This window comes from Rana temporaria, chromosome 8, assembly GCF_905171775.1.
Source record: "Rana temporaria chromosome 8, aRanTem1.1, whole genome shotgun sequence".
NCBI classification, from domain to species: domain Eukaryota; kingdom Metazoa; phylum Chordata; class Amphibia; order Anura; family Ranidae; genus Rana; species Rana temporaria.
The window spans coordinates 136,406,948-136,430,155 of record NC_053496.1 but is presented as its reverse complement, the minus strand read 5'-3'; the positions used below and the strand labels follow the sequence as shown (position 1 = coordinate 136,430,155).

The following is a 23,208-nucleotide window of genomic DNA, read 5'->3' as shown; positions in this document are numbered from 1 at the left end:
ACATGGACGGTGTCAGTAGAGCAGTGGTTTCTTGTCAATAGGGCCGGGGACAGTGTCGGTAGCTTTTTATTTTTATTATTTTAATCTTTTTTTATTCTTTTAAAACATTTTTTGGAGCCCCGTTTAGGGGCATTGGTGCAATATCAGCAGGGGGAATCTGCACCTCAAGCGTTTATTAGGGTGTGCCCAGGCACACCCCCTGCGCACGCCTATGGACACAGACAGCAGAACTCGGCCCTGCCCCCCGTCTCCCACATCATTGGATTTGATTGACAGCAGCGGCAGCCCAATGGGGGTTACCTTGCGGCACACTCCCGAGTCCTGTATTCAGCATACATAGCCGCCGAGTACAGTCTGCTCCTCTCAATACCGCCACTCAGCCGTGTCACTTCCAGATCCATACGCAATACCACCTTCATATGTAAAGTCTGCTCCTCTCAATACCGCCACTCGTTGTGTCACTTCCAGATCCATACGCAATACCACCTTCATATGTAAAGTCTGCTCCTCTCAATACCGCCACTCGGCCGTGTCACTTCCAGATCCATACGCAATACCACCTTCATATGTAAAGTCTGCTCCTCTCAATACCGCCACTCGGCCGTGTCACTTCCAGATCCATACGCAATACCACCTTCATATGTAAAGTCTGCTCCTCTCAATACCGCCACTCGGTCGTTTCACTTCCAGATCCATACGCAATGCCACCTTCATATGTAAAGTCTGCTCCTCTCAATACCGCCACTCAGCTGTGTCACTTCCAGATCCGTTCCTGTAGTCCCAGTGCTTTCCACTCAGTCTCTTCAGAGTAAAGCTGATGTGTACTGGATATGGAATGACAAGGAATCGTATGTTCTTGATCTGAACCGAAACATGTAGGGTGCCATGTTCTGGTTCAAGAATATCTGATGATTCCCTGTAGTCATTCCATATCCAGCACACATTAGATTTACTGTGAAGAGACTGAGGGGAAAGCACTGAGACTGCAGGAATCCTGCTGGACAGATTTGGCTTTTGGAGCTACTACAGCTATTGCTCACCTTGTGGATCTGTATTCATCTCTGCTTAGTTACTGTTAGTTTGCAGCCATGCCGGCCTTGTCCTCTGGAGCTGGAAGTGACACAGCTGAGATATTGATAGGAGCAGATTTTACATATGAAGGTGTCATGGAGTACCTGTCGCATCCAAAGATCTGGAACAAATATTCTTTAGTCCACATTGGTGGGACGCAAGCGCTTGGAGACCATATTGCTTCATTGTATGGTCACTTATCCCAGGTGGGATAACATCTGGTGGAGGGTGAATGTCGCTTGGAGTGTGACTGCCACTGACTGAGAAAAGTGGGCAAAGTGATGACATGTCGGTGTTGTCATCACTTCACCCACTTCTAAGGACGAGCTCTGGCGTGTTCGCACAGTCCATGTGTATAGCCCACCAGGAAGTCGGCGCTGCGCTAATCACAGGCAGGGAGACATATTCCGGATGCTCGGCTGCAGAGATCGGGAAATGTCTCCCTGCCTGTGGTTAGCGCAGCACGGTGCCGACTTCCTTTCGGGCTCTGCACATGGACTGTGCGAACACGCCGGAGCTCGTCTTTACCCACTTCTTTTCTCAGTATTGTTTTCTCATTACTATTGCACCCCATGGTGAAGTGATTTTTGGAGTATTTAATTTTTATTTATTTTTTGTCATCTATGGTGGTAATTTTTACAACAATTTGTTAGTTATATGTCATCAAGGATCTGTCACAGCACTGCCAAATTTTAGTTGAAAATATTGTTTAGCGCATCACCAGTTGTTATATTTTTTTTGACGCATGCATATGAGTGTGATGGGTATGGGACCTCGGTGATTATAAACAGGAAGTCAGGTAAATCTGTGGGTGTTGTCACAGACGGGACATACATTTCTGCCTTGTTTAGACAATACACCAATTGTTATTAGGCGTCAGCTGCAAATGTAGCCAGGAAAGGTTAAAGGCCGTTGGAACACTTCTGCTGTTCAGAATGAGGCAATTAAGGCCTCTATAAGTAGTCCAGAGGATTATCACTGATTTGCTGCATCCTGAGGCTTTGTGAGTAAGGAGAAGTAGTGTACTGAAAGTCTTCTGAGGAGGTGAGGAGAGGATTGATTTTTCTGTGTGATAAAAATCAAAAGACTATTGTTTTTCTGTTGTATGACCAGCACTGTCTGCCCAGCACTAGGCTGTGCCAGACTCCATAGATAGGTTCCTGTGTGGTGAAGATAGACGCCCCAAGTGGCCAGGGTTTATTTTATGTTTGATCTTGTTTATGCTGTTTGGATGATTGCACTTGTTTCCAGCAAGATGGAAGAATAAACCAAAATCTTTGTTTTCAACCGTCTTCGACTGCCTGGCTGTATAGATTTAGTGTGTAGTGAACCCATCCTACCGAGCTAACCCCTTAACAAAAAAAAAAATATATATATATATATATATATATATATATATATATATATATATATATATATATATATATATATATATATATATATATATATATATATATATATATATATATATATATATATATATATAGTTGACAAATTTGGTTGGGATCCAGGAGCCAGCTAAAAAAGTTAGGAGACAGAAAACGTGCCCCGTCCCGACGAGCTTGCGCGCATACGCGAGCAGCGTCCGCATATGTAAACAGTGTTCAAACCACACATGTAAGGTATCGCCGCGATTGGTAGAGCGAGATCAATAATTCTAGACCTGTAACTCAAAACATGCAACCTGTAGAGTTTTTTAAACGTCGCCTATGGAGATTTTAAAGGGTAAAAGTTTGACGCCATTCCACGAGCGGACGCAATTTTGAAGCGTGACATGTTGGGTATCAATTTACTCGGCGTAACATTATCTTTCATAATATTAAAAAAAATGGGGATAATTTTACTGTTGTCTTATTTTTTAATTAAAAAAAGTGTAATTTCTCCTACGCCTTCCAGGACGGCACACCAGAGAGATAAGGGCTCCTCCCACAGGAAACACAATCAATTGACAAGTTTGTTATAAGTTCCCACCCCTCCCCTTGCTCCTCAGTATTTTGATTGTGTTTCTCCCGAACACAGCGGCACGTTTGTTGTTTTATATTACCTGGAGACGGTGAGGTCGAAGGGTACCCCTGTTGAGGCAGGTTCAGGGAGGCCGGGGAAAGCTGAACTGACCTGTTGGCTTCGGTCGCTCACAGGTCGCCACAAAGACAGGCATGGACGCTCTGAGCTGTGGTGAAAAAGCCATCGTCCCTCTGCACAAAAATCCGCCACGCTGCTAATCTCTTCTTCCTGGGGGGGTTTGCAGAGGAGCATTGCGCTCCAGACCTCGTTCGGAGGTACAGGAAGCGCGTCACCGGAGAGTGGGCGTTCCCTACACGGCAACCCGGAAGTGACGCTTCGGCGTGGAGGGCAGCGTGGAGCGGTGGGGTCGGCGGCGGATAAACCCTGCAACAGGTACCGGCAAGCCAAGGACCCAGTCAACCTCCTCATGATGGAAGAGGAAGGGAAGACTAGCGCTGCGGCTACCAAATCCAGATCGGGGGTCGGTGAGTACAGTCCCTCCTGGAAGGGGAGGAAAGAGGAGAGTGAGAGTTCCTGAGTCGCAGGATGCAGCTGGTAACGGCTGCCTTCCTCGTTCTCTCTCTCTTTTCTCCCTAGTACAGCCTGCAGCTCTGAAGTGGGAAGAAATAACATGGTTGTTTTTTATTATGTTCCCTCTCTAACAGAATCTCCCGGTGAAACCCAGGGGGCCTCTGCTCAATCCTCAGCATCTGCTAGTGGTAGTTCCTCTAAAAAATGTGGAAACTGTAAAGATAAACTCCCAAAATCCTATACCAAACCCTTCTGCCACAAATGTATTAACCAGTTGGCTGGGAAGGAGGCAGCTGCCATGATGAAAGATTTTCTCTTGTCAATGCAGTCTGAAATGTTGGCCATGGTTAGAGCTTTCAGGGAGACGGCTACACAAGCAGCCACAGGCCCTAGCACAGAGGAACCGGTCCCTAGAGAGACTTTGATTCCTCAGGGAAGGCTAGTTGCAGGACCCAGTGCCCCTTTCCTATCCTCCCAGGTCTTTTCTCATGATCAGGAGGAAGAGGAAAGTGAGGTCATGAGCCAGGTCACTAGACATAGCTCAGAGGGTGAGGAGGATAGAGACTCAGTCATGTCTCAGGAAGAAGGAAAATTGAAAAGATTCCTCTTCTCAGCAGAGGATGTGGACAGTCTCCTTCAGGCAATCTATGCCACTGAAGAGATTCCAGAGGTCCCTAAAACGACCTCTGCACAGGATAAGGTGTATAGGGGGCTCAGTGAAACGCAGGATAGAGTCTTCCCTCTCCACCAATCTCTAAAAGAAATAATCCTACAAGAATGGAAATATCCAGAAAGGAGACTGACCACTCAGAAAACCTGGAAACGGAAGTACCCGTTCACCCAATCAGTTGGGGAAGCTTTCTTTAAACTTCCAAAACTGGATGCGGCCCTGTCTCAGGTCACTAAACAGTCAGACCTCTCATTTGAAGATGCTGGCAGTATTAAAGATCTAATGGATCGTAGGGCCGAATCTCTCCTAAGAAAAGCATGGGAGGCTAACACAGCTTCTATGGTCCCAGCATTAGCTGCGACCTGTGTAGCCAGGAATGCAGACCTATGGGTAGAGAAACTGGCAGAACACCTCGGCCAGTTTACAGAGTCAGAGGAAATCTTGGGGTCTCTATCTTTGATAGGAAAAGCTGTCGCATACTTGGCAGATGCCGCTTTGGAAACTGCTAAAGCTTCAGCCAAGACAGCGGCCTTGATTAACTCGTCCAGGCGAGCTATCTGGGTTAAGGCCTGGGATGGGGATGTCACATCAAAGGGAAAACTGTGTGGACTCCCTTTCCAGGGTTCACTTCTGTTTGGCCAAGGATTGGATGATGTCCTAGCTAGGTCTTCAGAAAAGGGAAAGAAATTCCCTGTGAAACCTAAGAAAGATGGGTTTAAGAAGACTTTTCGAGGCCCCCAGGGGCAGAACAAGCAGAAGTATAAAAGAGAACCCAATAGGCGCTGGTTTTATGGCAAAGGGAACAAAAAGAATAACTTGCTCTTTCCCTCCGCCAAGGCTGAGGCTAAACAGACCAAGTGACGCCAAGGTCAAGGTAGGGGGGAGGCTGTCCCAGTTTGTACAACAGTGGGAAAATATTTCAGACAGTCCCTACATACACAAGCTTATAAGGGATGGGTTCCGCCTGGAATATGTCACCTTTCCCCCCCCTATGATCACCCTCACGCAGCTCCCCAAGGATACCCTAAAAAGAAGGGCCCTCTTGGAGGGGGTTCAGGAATTGGCAGAGCAATTAGTAATAACACCAGTGCCAGTGAAACAGCAATACCGGAGGTTCTATTCCCACGTGTTTTTGGTTCGGAAACCATCAGGAAAATTCCGCCTGATAGTAAACCTGAAAAAACTAAACGGATTTTTAGAACAGAAGAAGTTTTCCATGGAGAGTATTTACTCAGTAAGAAAGAACCTCATGAAGGAAACCTACATGACAACCATAGACCTGAAAGACGCCTATTTGCACGTGCCAATTCACGTGGACCATCAGGCCTTTTTGAGGTTTGCGGTGGTGGTAGGGGAGGAAATCTTTCATTGGCAGTTCAGGGCGCTACCCTTCGGCCTAACCTCCAGCCCCAGAATCTTTACAAAGATACTGGCAGAGGCAGTAGCCTTCCTACATCTTCAAGGGATATGCCTTATACCATACCTGGACGATCTACTGATCTCCGGTCAGACAGAGTCACAGGTTCAGAGGGATACCAACAGGGTGATGGAGTTTTTAGAAAGCCTAGGCTGGATTATCAATTTAGAGAAATCCTCCCTCATACCAGAGCAGGTAAAAAAAATTCTGGGCTACACTATAGACTCCAGGCTTCAGACGCTCTTCCTGCCAGAAGAAAAAATAAAAAAATTAGCGTCAGCAGCAGAGAATCTGGTGAGATTCCCCAGACTTCCCAGGAGGTCAGTTATGAGAGTCCTAGGCTTAATGTCGGCATCCATACCAGCAGTAGTCTGGTCCCAATTACATGCAAGGATGCTCCATTTTTTCTTTCTGTCCTCTTGGGACAAGAAAAAGGAATCCCTGGATCAGGAGATTTTACTCACCCCTCAGGTCCTGTCATCCCTAGAGTGGTGGACCAGTCACCAAAACCTAAGGGAAGGTCGACCTTGGGCACAATGGGATCCGGTAAAATTGACCACGGATGCCAGCACATGGGGGTGGGGTGCCCACATGGGGGGGAAAAAAGCCCAAGGAAGATGGTGCTACCTCCTGGCTCATCAATCTTCCAATACCAGGGAGCTCAGAGCAGTAGGAGAAGCCCTGAGGGCCTTCCAACAAGATGTCACAGACAGGGAGGTCCAGGTGAGCTCAGACAACGCTACAGTAGTGGCCTACCTGAATCACCAAGGCGGTACCAGATCCGGTCCCCTATTGGAACTAACCATGGAAATTCTGGGTTGGGCAGAGAAAAATGTCACCTCCATCTCAGCCATACATATAAAGGGGACAGACAACATAGAAGCGGACTTCCTCAGTCGCCAACAATTAAGACAGGGGGAATGGGAATTGAGTCCCGAGGTCTTTCAGGCCCTAGTTCTTCAGTTTGGCGAACCAGACATAGACCTGTTCGCGAACCGGAAGAACAGGAAAGTGAACAGGTACTTCTCAGCCTCCGTAGAACGGGATTCCGAGGGCCTGGACGCGCTGTCCCAGAACTGGCACTTCAGAATGGCCTACGCCTTCCTGCCCCTGGCGCTAATTCCGCGGGTACTCCAGAAGGTCAGCAAGTCCCCCGGTCAGGTCCTCCTTATTGCCCCATGGTGGCCAAGGAGGACATGGTTTGCGAATCTGAGGTTCATGTCAGTAGCAGAGCCTCTGAGACTCCCAGCCAGGACAGATCTTCTCAGACAGGGTCCAGTGTTTCACCCGAGACCAGAGTTCTTTCAGCTAACAGCCTGGTTAGTGAGCGCCAGATTCTGAAACAAAAAGGTTGTTCAGAAAAGGTGATTGATACTCTCCTTACAAGTAGAAAGCCGGTCACCAGAAAGATCTACTTAAAGATATGGAAAACTTTCCAGACCTGGAGTAGAAAAAGACAAAAGTCTTCCCAGTCGGTTCCGGTTATCCTGGATTTTCTCCAGGATGGAGCAGACGCTGGGCTTAAGGTTGGCACCCTGCGAGTACAGGTAGCCGCCCTCTCTGTGTACCTGGATAAAAGATTAGCGAAGGACGACCTAGTTAAGAGGTTCTTACTAGCTAGGGAAAGAATGTCCCCCGTCCTTAAAAGCTTCTGTCCACCATGGGACCTTACTAGGGTATTAGAGTCATTATCTATGCCCCCTTTTGAACCTTTAGAGAAAGTTTCCCTTAGGTTCCTTACGTTAAAATTAGCTTTTTTGTTGGCTATTACTTCAGCCAGGAGGGTGGGAGATCTGCAAGCTCTGTCCATGAAAGAGCCCTTTCTTAGGGTGCAACCGGACAGGGTCACTCTTAGGGCAGATCCCTTATACCTACCTAAAGTAGCATCCTTACTCAACAGGACGCAAGAAATGATATTGCCGTCCTTTTGTTCAGAACCAAAGAACGAGAAGGAGTTTAAGTTTCACTGTTTGGACGTAAGAAGATGTCTTCTTATATATTTAGAGAGAACTAAAAGTTTCAGGAAATCTAACCATCTCCTAATCCTTTATGGTGGAGTCAGGAAGGGATTACAGGCCTCAAGGCCATCAGTCTCAAAATGGATTAGAGAAGCTATTGCAGAGGCTTATCAGTGTGCAGGAGAACCAGCTCCACTTAATATCAAAGCTCATTCAACCAGATCTCTGGCGACATCCTGGGCGGAGAGAGCAGGTGCCTCCTGGGACCAGATCCGTAGTGCGGCTACCTGGTCAAGTCATCACACCTTCCTGAAACACTACCGTGTAGAATTGTTGTCACAGCAAGACCTGGCTTTCGGTCGGAAGGTCCTCCAAGCTGTGGTCCCACCCTGAGGTAGGCCTGAGGTCCTTTTATATCCTCTCTGGTGTGCCGTCCTGGAAGGCGTAGGAGAAAACCTACGTTAGATCTACCGGTAACGGTATTTCTACGAGCCTTCCAGGACGGCAGGCCTACTACCCACCCTATGTGAAGAAAGGTAAGCTATATGCTAAATGGTAAGTACCGATAGGGTGCCCCTTGTGAACCAGTTCAAGATTACTTTATTAAATACTGAGGAGCAAGGGGAGGGGTGGGAACTTATAACAAACTTGTCAATTGATTGTGTTTCCTGTGGGAGGAGCCCTTATCTCTCTGGTGTGCCGTCCTGGAAGGCTCGTAGAAATACCGTTACCGGTAGATCTAACGTAGGTTTTTTTTCCCAAAAAAAGTGCGCTTGCAAGACCGCTGCGCAAATACGGCATGACAGAAAGTATTGCAACAATCGCCATTTTATTCTCTAGGGTGTTAGGATAAAAAATATATATAATGTTTGGGGGTTCTAATTAGAGGGAAGAAGATGGCAGTGAAAATAGTGAAAAATTACATTAGAATTGCTGTTTAACTTGTAATGCTTAACTTGTAATACCAACGACCACCACCAGATGGCGCCAGCTCACATCTGGTGGTAATAACTTGTAATACCAACGGCTCACCACCAGATGGCGCACCATCTGCCCCCCCCTTCCAAGCCAAGTCGCCAGGACCCTATTTCTAGTCGCCATGGCGACTTGGCGCCCTGGATTTGTCGAGCCCTGTAATATGTATGTATGTATGTATGTATGTATGTATGTATGTATGTATGTATGTATTACAGGGCTCGACAAATCCATGTATGTATGTATGTATGTATGTATGTATAAAAATTTATTTTTTTGCACAGTTTATTACAGAGCAGCTAGCAAGGTTTTGTAGCTTTTTGTAATTTCTGCTGTTTTGTTGATAAATGGGACTCCAAAAATAAGGCACGGGTGGCCACTGTGCCCTTGATGGTTGTCATCTGATGGTCTTGGAGCACAGTGTACAGAGCCAATATGAACAGCTCTGTACCTTGTGCTTACAATGGCAGAAATGAATACCTATTAATGAAGATTTGTTTTATAATGAATTTGTAAATAACAGAAACCAAGGGGGGGAAAAATGGTCAGTGTTTTTTTTATTTTTTTATTTATACTGTATAGTAAAGAAAAAAATAAACTCCGTGGCAGGGTGGATGTGATATTTAAATTGGTAGTAAAAAGGCTCGACTTAAATCATAATTTTCAAAGAACTGTCATCTCTGTCCCGCAGCAGCTCCTCCTCTGACCCGCTGTTGACTTACCGACAGTCCTATTTACTTTAATGGGGCGGCTGGTGGTGAGGGATATGGTGGTAGAAGGTGAGTGGATGCCCACTAACAGTGGCTACCATGATGGATCTGAAATGACAGGTGCTCTTTAAACGTTGGGACTTATTCTTGCTGGTAGTTAGAATCTTTAATATTTGCAAACAAAATGAAGGTTTCCTATTTAGAATAATAAGCTGTCAGATTAGTAAAACGGCGATATCCGAACCAATTTTAGATTAAACGGATCGTCTGTTCCTACTAAGTAGGAACAACGAAATGTCTCCTCCTCTAGGCAGTCCTATCCCCTCACAGTTAGAAATGCACCTAGGGAACCCCTTGATCGCCCCCCTAATGTTAACTTCTTCCCTGCCAGTGACATTTACACAGTAATCGGTGGCTATTTATAGCTCTGTTCACTGTATAAATGTCAATTGTCCCAAAAAAGTGTCCAATGTGTCCACCACAATGTCATAGTCCTGCTAAAAATCACAGATCGCCACCATTACTAGTCAAAAATAAATAATAAAAATGACATAAATCTATCGCCTATTTTGTAGACGCTATAACTTTTGCGCAAACCAATCAATATACACTTATTGCGATTTTTTTTTATTTATTTTTTTGCCAAAAATATAAAGAAGAATACATATAGGCCTAAACTGATGAAGAAAGTTATTTTTGTATATTATAGCATTTTCATAAGGAGATTCATTTTTTCTTACGAGGGGTGCTCTTTAAACAGATTTGTAGCTTTTACACAACCTCTTTTGACAGAAGTTATCGGCCGCACAAGGAGTATTATTTTCTATGAGTTGGCAGTTCATAGGCTTATGGAGATATAGATCCAAATATATAAAAAAGGCACATTTTTTTTTCCTCAGTTTAGGCCGATACGTAATCTTCTACCTATTTTTGGTAAAAAAAATCGCAATAAGCGTTTATCGATTGGTTTGCCCAAAATGTATAGCGTTTACAAAATAGTGCTATAAAAATGCACTGATTACTGTGAAAATGACAATTGCAGTTTGGGAGTTAACCACAAGGGTGCGCTGAAGGGGTTAAGTGTGACCTCATATGTGATTTTAACTGTAGTGGGGCGGGGCTGGACGTGTGACGTCATTAATCGCCTTTCCCTATATTTGGGAACAGATGATCAAGACATTGCCACTGTGAAGAACGGGGAAGGTGTGTTTGTACACACCTCTCCCCGTTCTTCAGCTCCTGTGACCAATCACGGGACAGCAGCGGCGATCGGGTCCCGCAGTCACAGAGCTTCGGACCGGGTCACGGGCGCAAGGCTGGGCATTTAATAAGGACGTACAGGTACGTGCTTGTGCCCAGCCGTGCCATTCTGCCGACGTATATCGGCGTTAGGCGGTCCTTAACCACTTCCATACAGGACACTTACGCACCTTCCCGCCCAAGCCAATTTCCAGCTTTCAGCACAGTCGCACTTTGAATGGCAATTGCGCGGTCATGCTACACTGTACCCAAACAAAATTGGCGTCCTTTTTTCCCCACAAATATAGCTTTCTTTTGGTGGTATTTGATCACCTCTGCGATTTTTTTTTTTTTTTTTTTTTTTTTTTTTTTTTTTTTTTTGCGCAACAACTAAAGAAAGACTGAAAATTTTGAAAAAAATTACGTTTTTATCTTTTTCTGTAATTTTTTTGTAAATAAGTAAGTTTTCTCTTTCAATTACGGCACTGATATGGTGGCACAGATGAGATGACACTGATGGACATCGATGAGGTAGTACTGACGGGCACAGATGAGGTGGCACTGATTGGCGGCGCTGGTATGCGGCACTGATGGGCACTCATGGGCGGCACTGGGCACTCATAGGCAGCACAGATGGGCACTCATGGGCGGCACTTATGGGTGGCACAGATGGGCACTGTGGGGTGGCACTGATGGGCACTGTGGGGTGGCACTGATGGGCACTGTGGGGTGGCACTGATGGACACTGTGGGGCGGCACTGATGGACACTGTGGGGTGGCACTGATTTACGTATGTTGCCAGTCAGTGCCCATTTGTGGGCACTGGCATCTTTTTTTTGGCATCTTTTTTTTTTTTTTTTTTTGCCCCCTTTTTTTGGGGTTTGCCCTTCCCTGGTGGTCCAGGGTGGGCTTCCCTGGTGGTCCAGTGTGGCGATCCAAGGGGGGGCTGCGCTGATAAACAATCAGCGCGAACCCCCCCTGTCAGGAGAGCCGCAGATCGGCTCTCCTCTACTCGCGTCTGTCAGACGCGAGTGAGGAAGAGCCATCAACGGCTCTTCCTGTTTACATCGTGATCAGCCGTGGTTGGACACGGCTGATCACATGGTAAAGAGTCTCCGTGAGAGACTCTTTACCGAGATCGGTGTTGCAGGGGGTCAGACTGACACCCCGCAACAACGATCGCCGCGATGCGCGCCCCCGCTTAGAATCCTGAGGACGTCATATGACGTCCAGTCAGGATTCTACAACCACTTTGCCGACGTCAATCTGTCATTGGCGGGCGGCAAGTGGTTAAAGTGGAGTTCCACCCATAAATATAACATTACATCAGTAGTTTTAAAAAAAAATGTCATTAGTCCTTTACAAATTTTTTTTTTTTTTTTTTTAGATGCCTTCAAATTGTTGTTGCTAGGCAGAATAGTTAATCTTCCCACTTCCTGCACCTAGGTGCTTAATGCTTCCTAACCTACACCGCACAGACTCCTGGGAATGTAGTGGGTGTAACTTTCCAGGAGTCTGTGCACTCCCCAGTCTCAAAGAATCATGTGACTTGGACAGCACAGGTGCTGAAACCTGATCTGACACTGCTTGTGCAGCACTGAGCATGTGCGAGATTTGCAAGGCTGAAATCCAGGAAGTCATACAGTCTGGCTTCATGATGCCCACACTTAAAATGGCCCCAGTCAATTTCTATTTTATAAAGTGTCTAAATGCTGTAACAACCTAACAAAACGGACCTTAGTTTACAGACTAACTTTACTAGAATACATTGAGCTTGTGTATTACAGGGGTATTTATATTTAAAAAGTGAAATTGTGGCCGGTGCAGCCATTGGCTCCCGCTGCCATCAATCAAATCCAATGACATGGGGGGCAGGGCCGAGTCCTGCTGTCTGTGTCAATGGAGAGCGGCTGAGGGACCCTAGAAGAGGCCCGGGTCCACTCTGTGCAAAACCAACTGCACAGAGGAGGCAAGTATGACATGTTTGTTTAAAAAAAACAAAAAACATATCCTTTAAAGCAGTATTAAACCCAAAAGCAAACATTTATTATATCCACTTGGACCAGGCCATTTTTTGCTGTAGTTCTACTTTAAGACCTAATCTAAACTTGTGAAAAGTAATCGGTACAAATAGTGCAATTTCCCTTTCAAGGTGCCTGCACATATGTTTAAATCGATTTGAACATTGCTTCTTTAGGAAGCGTATTATTTAAAGACACACATCCACAAAAATTGTGAGCACTTCAAACATTTGAATCTGTCTGACTAGGGCAGAAAAAAATCTTGGATGGTTCCAAGCCTCCTTTTACATGCTAAAAGATAAACCTGGTACCATGTTAGCCTGTAATCTAACATCCCGAGTCCGCAGAATGGAAATCCCTAAGCTTAGACACACGAATGGCACCCTGACACCAAACCCACGAACGATAATGAAATTGTTCCATGACTATTTTTTTTCGTTAAATGGTGTACAGGAGAATGCATCCACTGGAGCCATAGACAGTTTTATTAAGGAGCTTGCCTCTCAACCTCCCATCGGGAGATTTTAGAGGGGGAAATCACAGTAGAAGAGGCTGGCGGTAATTAAACAAGCTAAGACTTCTAAAACCCCAGGCCCTGACGGCTTCTCTACAGCATATTACAAGAAATGTTATAATGTTATACTCTGTTGACTCCCCTATCTTCTCCAGTTCTTTATGGCAATACGAGATGGCGCAGCCCTTGACACGCGCTAACAAAGCTAACATAGGTTTGATACCTAAACCGGACAAGGACCGTACTGACGTGGTCAATTACCACCAAATATCCCTGATCAATAATGACTTAAAACTCCAAAATATACGAAAATAAGTTCATCACATTTTTAACAAAATACATTCACATCGACCAGGTTGGATTTGTTCCAGGTAGACAGGCCGTGGATCAGATTAGATGGGCCATAGACCTGATCTCTGTAATGTGTTCTAACTGGGACGGCAAGGCTAATCGGCGAGACATGCTATTGTCACTGGACCTGCAATAAGGCCATTAACTTCATATCCTGGCCTTTTCTGTTCCACATATTTAGGAAATGGAATTGTGGACCGAACTTTCTTAATAGAATGAGAGCTTAATATTCAAAACCCGTCGGCTAATATTATTGGGTTTGGTCGTACATCAGACCTTCTGCAGAGAGAGACACTAGGCAGGGATGCCCTCTGTTGCCACTCTTTTTTTTGTGATGGTTATTGAGGCCCTGGCAATAGCTATTCGATCCAATCCCAATATCCATGGTATTGAAAATGGTGGTAAAATGCATAAATGTGGCCTGTTTGCCGATGATAGGATCCGATATGAATAGTAGCATATCACAACCGTACCCAATTTATTTGCCTTAATGTCCGATTTCGGAACCATTTTGGTATTGAAGGTAAATCAATTAAAATTGGAGGCTGTAAATATAAATCTCCAGAAAACAGTCTTAGACTCTCTACGGCCTTTCTTCTCATTTAAATGGTGCATGCAGGTACTCCCGTATCTTGGAGTCAAACTGACTTCTGACATTGCTACATTGAAGCGGGCAAATTACACTCCTCTCTATGACTCCACAGAACGTGACCTGAAAACTTGGCAAACACACAATATTTCCTGGATGGGTAGAATAGCAGCCGTTAAAATGAGTCCTCCCTCAAATCCCTAATCTATACATTTATTTGGATCAAAGGAGCCAGTTCTCCCCTTTATAGGTCTAACTATATGGGTGGACTGGGAGTTCCGCATTTTCTGTGATACTATAGAGCGGCACAATTGGTCCAGCTGTATCAAATTTTTAATGAAAGATGTATACCTGACTGGGTCCACTTGGAGGCACAGGCCAGCCCCACCATTCCCTTAGATCTCCTCCTTATGTGGCTCCCTGTGAAGGAACGTCGGTCGGTGTTGAGTCCTACTTTATCTCACTCTCGGCGTTTGTGGGACACAGTATATAAACTGTACTCCTTAAAATCCCCCCCACTGGCCAGTTCCTCCACTTTTTTCAACAATCCTTATTTCTTCCCGGGACCAACAGATAAACCAATTCACTTGATGGGTCAACAAGGGGCTTTACAGAATTGCTAATTTTATAGATCATAAGGGGATAGGACAGCCCAACTACTTTAAGGAAACTTTTTAGAAATGCCCCCCACACCTATCGTCTATGCCAAATTATACACTTCCTACGAACCTTATAGAGAGATGGGGTAGATATCACCACTAGGACCCTCTTTGAGAACAGATGTGTGAAATAGCCAGAGTCACAGGGAGGGATCACAGAATTATACACCATGTTTAACAATCGGGGTACCAAACAGCATGGAAGGTGGACCTAGGGGCGATAATTGAGCAGGAAGTGTGGACGAAATAGTCAGCCATGGTGCACAAAGGCATACTAAACACCTCATTGGTGGAGGCTAACTATAAAGTTGTTGTATCGCATTGGTACTTTGTTTCTACAAAGCTAGCAAAAATATTCCCTGGTACTTCCTCCCTATGCTTTCAGGGATGCGGACAGGAAGGAGATATGTACCATGTCTGGTGGTCTTGCCCAAAGGTCCGAAGGTTCTGGATTTGAATGTTCAACCTAATCTACTCAGTGACTGGACAAAATATACCTAGAAGGGACAAAACGGGGTTGTTTGGCGATCCCTGCAAGGCGATCCCCAGACATCTGCGTACTTGCATATTCTTAATTCTTTCAGCGGCTAAAATAACCATTGCATGTGCATGGAAAACTTGCATGGAACCCCTGGATCACTTATCTCCAGGCTCCTTTAGGGCGTGGCAGGTTCGTGAGGGGAAACCCAGAGTCAAGGGATACTCACAACTCTAGTCTTTTTTTTCTGATTACCCCCACCCTCCTTAAAACCCCCCCCTTTTTTTCCTCCTTTTTTTATTTTAGAATTTTCTTGCTATCAGCTCTGTAATGCCATGTGGCAAATTTTTGGTAGGATGCTACCAGGAAACCGTAAAGTCTCCCCAACTACGTTATAGCCTTGATTACTATGTTTTAGTGATGTTGGCTGGGTCGGAAACGCTGATCCCTTTGGATGCTACTTCCTTGTAACTATTTCATGACAATTTATTTGAACGCGTACGTCTGTATGATAACTTAAACTAGTAATAAAAACCATCAAGACAAAAATAATTTATGAAATTTAAGTGATGAGGGTCATAATGAAAGTGCGCGTCGCTTTGCCCTCTTTCACTTTCTGCTGCTTTTGGATCATCACTCATTTTAAAAAACAAGTTTAGCTTATTTGCTGTATAAGCTGTAATTTTTTTTTAATGCATAATACATGTAATCGTAACAAAAATTTACTTTAAATTTGTACAACGACTCCACACTGGATTTAAAAAAAAAAAAATCCGAAAGTTTTTTCATTTTTTTTTTCTGGGGGGAAAAACTGAAGAATACTTAATTTTTTTCTCATGGCTTCAAAAATTTCTGGAAATTTTACATCACTACTCTGGCCACAAGCTTCCCTTGCTTCATACCGTTTCTGGTAGAGTAGCCGCCTCTTCCAGTTACATGTATCATGTGTTTGTGTGGGAGTTATAAGTGTCAAACTATGACACTGAGCTTCAGGAGAAGGTCTGTGAAAGGGACAGGGGAAGAGGTTCACAGTCTGGGTCACTACAGCATGTTGGGCCCCTTTCACACGGACGGATAGAATGGTGCTTTTAGCTGTGGATTTTACCGCAGCTAGAAGCACACAATGCTTTCCTATGACATCATTCACACACTACGGTTACCTGCGGTTTTGTTACCCGCGGTTTTGTGCGGATAGAAAAAATAGAACTGGATGCGTCCAACTGTGAAATGTTTGCAGCTATCGGCACATAACGGCAGGTAACTGCAGTGCACTGTGTCAGCTGCATTTGGTATGAATCTTGAGGGGGAACTCCACTCCAAATTTCAGATAAAAAAACGGCATGGGTTCCCCCTACAGGAGCATACCAGGCCCTTGGGTCTGCTATGGATTTTAAGGAGAACCCCCGTACGCCGAAAAAACTGCGTGGGGTTCACCCCAAAATCCAAACCAGACCCGTATCCGAGCAGCAGGCCGGTCAGGAAGGAATGGGGATGAGCGAGCGCCCCCCCCCCTCCCTAACCATGCCAGGCCTCATGCCCTCAACATGCGTGCCAGGCCGCATGCGCTGTGGCCCCCCCACGCCAAAGCACCTGTCCCCATGTTGATGAGGACAGGGCCTCTTCCCGACAACCCTGGCCGTTGGTTTTCAGGGTCTGCGGGAGGGGAGCTTATCGGAATCCGGGAGCCTCCTTTAATAAAGGGGCCCCCAGATGCCGGCCCCCCACCCTAGGTGAATGAGTATGGGGTACATCGTACCCCCAGCCATTCACCTGGCGGAAAAAAAAATGTAAAAAAACACACTACACAGGGTTTTTAAAGTAATTTATTAGTCAGCTCCGGGGCCCCCCCTCTTCTTTAGCTCTTTTACGAAGGGGGGCCTGCTTCTTCGATGCCTTCTGCGGGGGGGGGGGGGGGGTCTGGTTCTCTTCTTCTGCCGGGGGGGTGCTTTCTTCTTTAGCTCTTTTACAACGGCCCCCTCTCCCGGGCTTCTTCAACGTCTTCTGCCGGGGGGTGCCCAGGCTTCTGTCGCCTTCTGCCTTCTTCTTCGATGTTGACACGTCGCTTCATCCCGCTGTAATGCTGGGTGCACGGAGCATGATGGGACTGTGACCTCATAAGAGGCCTATATAAATCGGTGCTAGTCGCGCACACGGCATTACAGCGGGAGGAAGAGACGTGTCAACATAGAAGAAGAAGGCAGAAGGCGACAGAAGCCCGGGCATGCCGCCTGGCTCGGTAAAGGAGGGGGTGCTCGCTCATCCCCACCCCTTACCTGACCGGTCGGGCTGCTGCTCGGATACGGGTCTGGTATGGATATTGGGGTGAACCCCACGCCGTTTTTTCGGCGTACGGGGTTCTCCTTAAAATCCATAGCAGACCCAAGGGCCTGGTAAGCTCCTGTAGGGGGAACCCATGCCGGTTTTTTATTTGAAATTTGGCATGAAGTTCCCCCTCAAGATTCATACCAAACACGGTGCTTGGTATTGGCAGGGATCCAAGTCGGATCCCCGTTCAATATCGTGCCGCGGCTAAACGCAACTGCAGCTAAAAGCACTGTACAAATGCAGCTAATCGCTGTGCCTGGAGTCTTGAATTCTAGCAAAACATAAATATGCTTTTAGCTGCGGCAAAACAGCCGTCCATGTGAAAGGGGCCTTAAAGTACTGCTTTCAGTGCTTGTTGTCGATGACCCATGTAAACAAATTATTTGACAGATGTCATTACGAGAGGCGTAACTAGGAAAGCATAGGCCCCACAGCAAAAAGTGACAGTGTAGACTAAAGCCTCGCACACACAACCATTTTTTCCGGCAGGAAAACTGCCAGGAGAGCCAGGCCGGGAATCCTGGCCGTGTGTATGCTCCCTAGCAGTTTTCCCGTCGGGGAAAACAGTCAGGAATCCCGATGGGAAAATGGAGAACCCTGCTCTCTATTTTCCCGTCGGGTTTCCCGGCAAAGTGTTTCCTGTTGAAAAAACTGGTCGTCTGTATGCTTAACTGCAGAGTAGATAAAAACGTGCATGCTCGATAACACTTCGACACATGCACGGTAGCATACAACGATAGTGTGGGGTGTAGCAAGATGGCGGTGACGGAATCGAATGTGACAAGACACCGGCTCGTCGTAGCCAATGACGTCACCTCATTCTTGCCATTTAAAACAACGGCGGGTTTTTGCGTGGCCGTGTATACACTGGTTTTCAGGGCAAGCCTGCCAGGAATCCTGTCGGGGAAACCAACGTTTTTTTTTTCCCGACAGGATTCCTGGTCGTGTGTATAGGAAAGAAACGTGCAGCATGGCATATAGCGTGAGGTGGTGCAAACTAGATAATGTACAGTATGTTATGTATACTTTGGCTAAGGTGGGCTAGGTGTTTCATTTAAATCCAGACATAGCGTTGTCTTCCTTTTTGTTTTGGCTCTGAAACATCCTAAGGAGTTTACTTTCCACTGCTTGGATGTGGTAATCTGCCACAGCCTTTATTTGTTGTTGTGATGCCTTGTTTGTGTTTCCTAGTGGCCCCTAGAACGTACAGGCTGCATCTTGATCCTTGCTGGGCAAGTGATGATTTGTCACTCTGGCGTATGACCGGAAAAGTTTCCTCCCTTTCTTGTGAAAACCCATTCCACTAGAAGTGTTGGTGATTAATGCGTTTCTCAACATCAGGCTTTGGGTTCCCAAGTGTGTAAGGCAACCAACTCGTCTTCTGCTCGGACACCGGCAAAGTTTTACCAGGGGGTTGTTTGGGTTTCGATGGACGCTGACCTTTCTAGTTCTGGTAAGTGGATTGTTCCTGTTGAGTTTTTATGCTGTGAATCTTTGCTATCTGGCATGTCCAATCACTTGAAGGTGGAGAATAATCTGATACACTCAAAATGAAGCCTCCTTTGTCCTGTAATGTACTCTAAGAAGAGGTTTTTACAGGTAAGGCAAACACCATTTTTATTTTATTACAATAAGGCTGCAGCTCAGCAAATATCTTAAAGGGGAGTTCCAGCCTTTTTTTAAGTTTATTAAAAGTCAGCAGCTACAAAAAGTGTAGCTGCTGTTTTTTAATAAACAGACACCTACCTGCTCCACGGCTCCAGCGACGCGCCGGCCGGGGCTCCGCTCCTCGCCCCCCCTCGCCGGCCGGTGTCTTCATTCCTAGTGTGGGCACCCGGCTGTGACAGCTTTCGGCTTCACGGCCGGGCACCCACTGCGCATGCGCGAGCGGCGCGGCGCCGTCCGATTGGACAGGCGCTCGCCTACAGGGAGGGGCTGCAAGAAGGCGATTAAGCTAATCGCCTTTCCAGCCCCTCGGCAGAAGGAGGAAGTGGGACAGGAAGTCCCCTTCTCCTGAAGCCCCCACTCCCCCCCCCAAAAAAAAATTACATGCCAAATGTGGCATGTAAGGGGGCGAGGAGTGGGTTAAGCGGAAGTTCCATTTTTAGGTGGAACTCCGCTTTAAGGAACTGAGATGTTTCAAGCCCACACCAGCTTTTTTTCCAGCCAAACACAAGCTGGCGTGGGCTTGAGACATACTATTTTTTATTTTTTATTTTTTCACAATTTTACGCCGCGATGCTGGCTTTTTGATGATCAAATTAAAGAAATAAAAGCTTTTTCATTTTCCAGTGCTTTTTGAAGTTATTGATGTAGGACACCTTTTCTGCAAGGTGTTTTAGTAAACGCTGTGGATGCCAGCAATTCCCATTCATTTCAAAACCGCCCCAAAGGTGCTGCTTGCAGGACTTTTCCCAACGTCCCGTAAGCGCACTACCCCAGTGTGAAAAGTCACACTGAAAGGAATGGGAGGCGGTTGTTTTCAGACTCTTTACAGGCGCTATTTCTAGTGCTAAAACACCTAAAAAAAATGCCTCCATTACGAAAGGGGTCATAAGAGACTGTCCTGACTGTGCAAAATAACAATATTTTAATATAATAATTTTTTATTTTTATAAATAAACTTGCATCCACTGTGCAGTTCGTTGTGCAGAGTGGCCCCGATCCTGCTGTTCTAGGGTACCTTGGCGGCTCTCGGCTCCTCCCCGCAATAGCTAACCCCCTCTGGGAAGCTCTCTCCCAAGGGGGTTAGCTTGTGGGCGCGCTCCCGTACAGTCGGCGTCCATGGATGCAGAGTGTATGGCTTGGTCCCGCCCCGTGGCGGTCTTGTCATTGGATTTCATTGACAGTATCGGGAGCCAATGGCTACACTGCTATCAATCTATCCAATCAACACTACACCGTGGAGAAGGGGACGCACAGAGCAGGTGAACGGGAATAGGATGCATTAAGGTGAAAAAACAAACCTTTACAACCCATTTAAGCTTAGATGCAGTATTTAGTTGCGTTTCACATGCGTGTTAATTATTTTTGAAATATGTACCTAAAAGCACCAAAAATACAGCATGCAGCTTTTTTTTTTAACATCCCCAAACATTATTATAACCACATGAGGACTAAATTGCTAAGCGCCAGGTCTGTACCCACATCCCTAAACTATAATGCACAACAAAAGAGAAAATATGGGGCTGTCATGGTACTATAAAAAAATACAAATAAAAAAACTATTCCCTTCTATGGGTAAATGATCCATACGATCAATGATCCAGAAGAATATACTGATGTGAAAGAATCCTGCTAAAAACACTAGGCTCCCTTAGGACCCTGCTTACACCATGGGTAGAGGAACAGTTGATTGGAAATGGGTGGAAGCCATGGTTCTGCCACGTCCTGACTGTGAGCCATATGTTGTAATTGTGAAAAGGATACAACCGCATTTCACAGGCAAAACCACTGCTAATACTAGGAGGCAGTAACCAGTGCGCCCTTTATATCAGAGCCATGTTTTGCCTGGAGACTTTTGTCCTGAAAGTTTGTTATCCGGGTCTTAATGTTGCTGTTTATGTCTTCTTTTTTTTTTTTTGCCAGATTTTGGTTGCACCCCTCCCAGGTCTCTGAGTGCATACACTGGTCCATGAGCCAGTTTGATGGGGACAGTTGGTGTAAGGGGAGCACTCTGATTGGGACATTTGCTGTAAGGTGGCACTTTAATGGGGGCAATTGATGTAAGGCGGGCATTCTGATGGAGACAGTTCACGTAAGGGGGCATTCTGATGGAGACAGGTGACGTAAAGGGGGCACTCTGATAGGAACAGGTGATGTAAGGGGGTGCTCTGATAGGAACAGGTGATGTAAGGGGGTGCTCTGTAGGGGTGCAGAATTTAATTGCTGCATCACGATTTAGGTGTCCCCGATGCGGCATAGATGCATTCAACCTTAATGCATCCCTATGGAAAAATGGATGTAAATGGATGATTATCCATTTACATCCACATCTGCCAACATCCTTTTTTTTAAAACGGACCAAAGCCATATTTTATTCTGTTAAAAAAAACAAAAAAAACAGAACGGACAAAAAACAGATGTAAACGGGAAAAACTGTCAGTTTTTTGCATCTTTTTTTTTTATTTGCATTGGTAGTGGATGTAAAAAAAACTGATGTAAACTTCATCTATTGTTTTTTTCTTTGACAAAACGTGACTGAACTGATGAAATGAGCAGTCCGCATGGGTAAAAGGGGCCTTAGGCAGGCCCTCTGTGATGCTTACCAGTACTTGTGTCAGTCCTTCAATCGATCCTGTGCCACTGTTGAGCTTCCTTGGATTCTAGGCGCTGACTAAACACGGGGCTTTGACTTTGAGATTGGGAACAAATGTAAGGGATTCGGTGAGCAGTAAAGTCTATGGCGTTCGACAGATGAATGAAAGGAGGGCATGGCTCCAAGCCTGCATTCAAACCCGAGCAAAGCAATAGCAGAGGGTATTCCTGGTGGCTTTTTTTTTTTTTTGTCAGGGGTATTGTAGGCATTTTTTTTCATGTGTACCAAGCCTTGAGAGTTTGTTACCTGGGCTGGGCAAGGGGGGGAGAGCAGTTTTGTAGGAGAGCAGCAATTTATGTATAAGAACACATGTATCATGCGTTTAAAGGTCCATTGTAGTCTATGGTACCAAAATGCCTGAATACCCTAAAAACAAAGTTCTTGTATGTTTTTGGAGCGTAGGACACAGAATGTAGGGGCGACTGAGCAGGAAACAGGAAAAATTTTGAATAGAATTCTGTATAGTCGGGTGAAGTTAGATGTAGTCAGGCATAGGGAAAGGAGCAGAAAAGCACTCAAGGGTTAAAGAGGGCTTAACCACTTGAGTCCGAGAACGAAGGACAGCTGATGCTCACTTTTCCTCCAATGGTCCTGTCCCTCTCTCATGCAGGTCTTTATTGGTTGGCTTGGGATGACATCACTCCTGTGTATGTGCAAGAGGCTGTCATTTTGGCACACAGGGATTGGGCTGGTCACTGAAGGCACATTGCATGCCCCTTCCGCAATACAAAACATGCCTGCTTGCAGTTAGTGATGATACTAAAGTCTTTTTTTTTTTTTTTGTTTCCTTTAAAAGTAACAAACATGTAATACTTATCATGAAGTAATTCACAATCATGAAGTGGAACGAAATTTATTGTATATTTCAAACTTTTTTAACAAATAAAAAACTGAAAAATTGGGCGTGCAAAATTATTCAGCCCCCTTAAGTTAATACTTTGTAGCGCCACCTTTTGCTGCGATTACAGATGTAAGTCGCTTGGGGTATGTCTCTATCAGTTTTGCACATCGAGAGACTGAAATTTTTGCCCATTCCTCCTTGCAAAACAGCTCGAGCTCAGTGAGGTTGGATGGTAGCTGTACAAAGATATATTGATACTCCGTCCTTAAGTAGGCAAAGAGAGTTGCTCGATAAACAGAAGGTCTATAAAATGGCCACTATGAGAAAGGCAGAGAACCATCGAATATTCCAGAGACAAACTCAATTCGGGGAGGGGGAGAAAGTGGGTCGAGTCTTGTCCTTGCTGACACGGGCCAACTCCCCCTCTTCAAACATTTCGTCAATTAGGGCCCCAACAGGGGATATCTCCACCGACGGTAGCGAAATAAGACAAATATTTCACGGCTTTTATAAATCTCTCTATAAGTCCAGGGGAGG

General features: G+C 45.6%; 1 protein-coding gene across 3 annotated transcripts in view; it reads left to right on the top strand.

Annotated features, from left to right (window-relative positions):
* PARG (poly(ADP-ribose) glycohydrolase) overlaps nt 1-23,208 on the top strand; it is a 237,107-nt gene that overhangs the window by 2,955 nt on the left and 210,944 nt on the right. Inside the window, exon 1 of one of the 3 annotated variants that reach the window (XM_040320737.1) lies at nt 18,834-18,965. The exons of the other annotated variants lie outside the window; for them this stretch is intronic. Coding sequence (XP_040176671.1) covers nt 18,941-18,965 — 25 coding nt within the window. The 5' untranslated portion in view covers nt 18,834-18,940. Of the gene's footprint in view, nt 1-18,833; nt 18,966-23,208 lie in introns of those variants that run through there. 3 annotated transcript variants of the gene reach the window in all.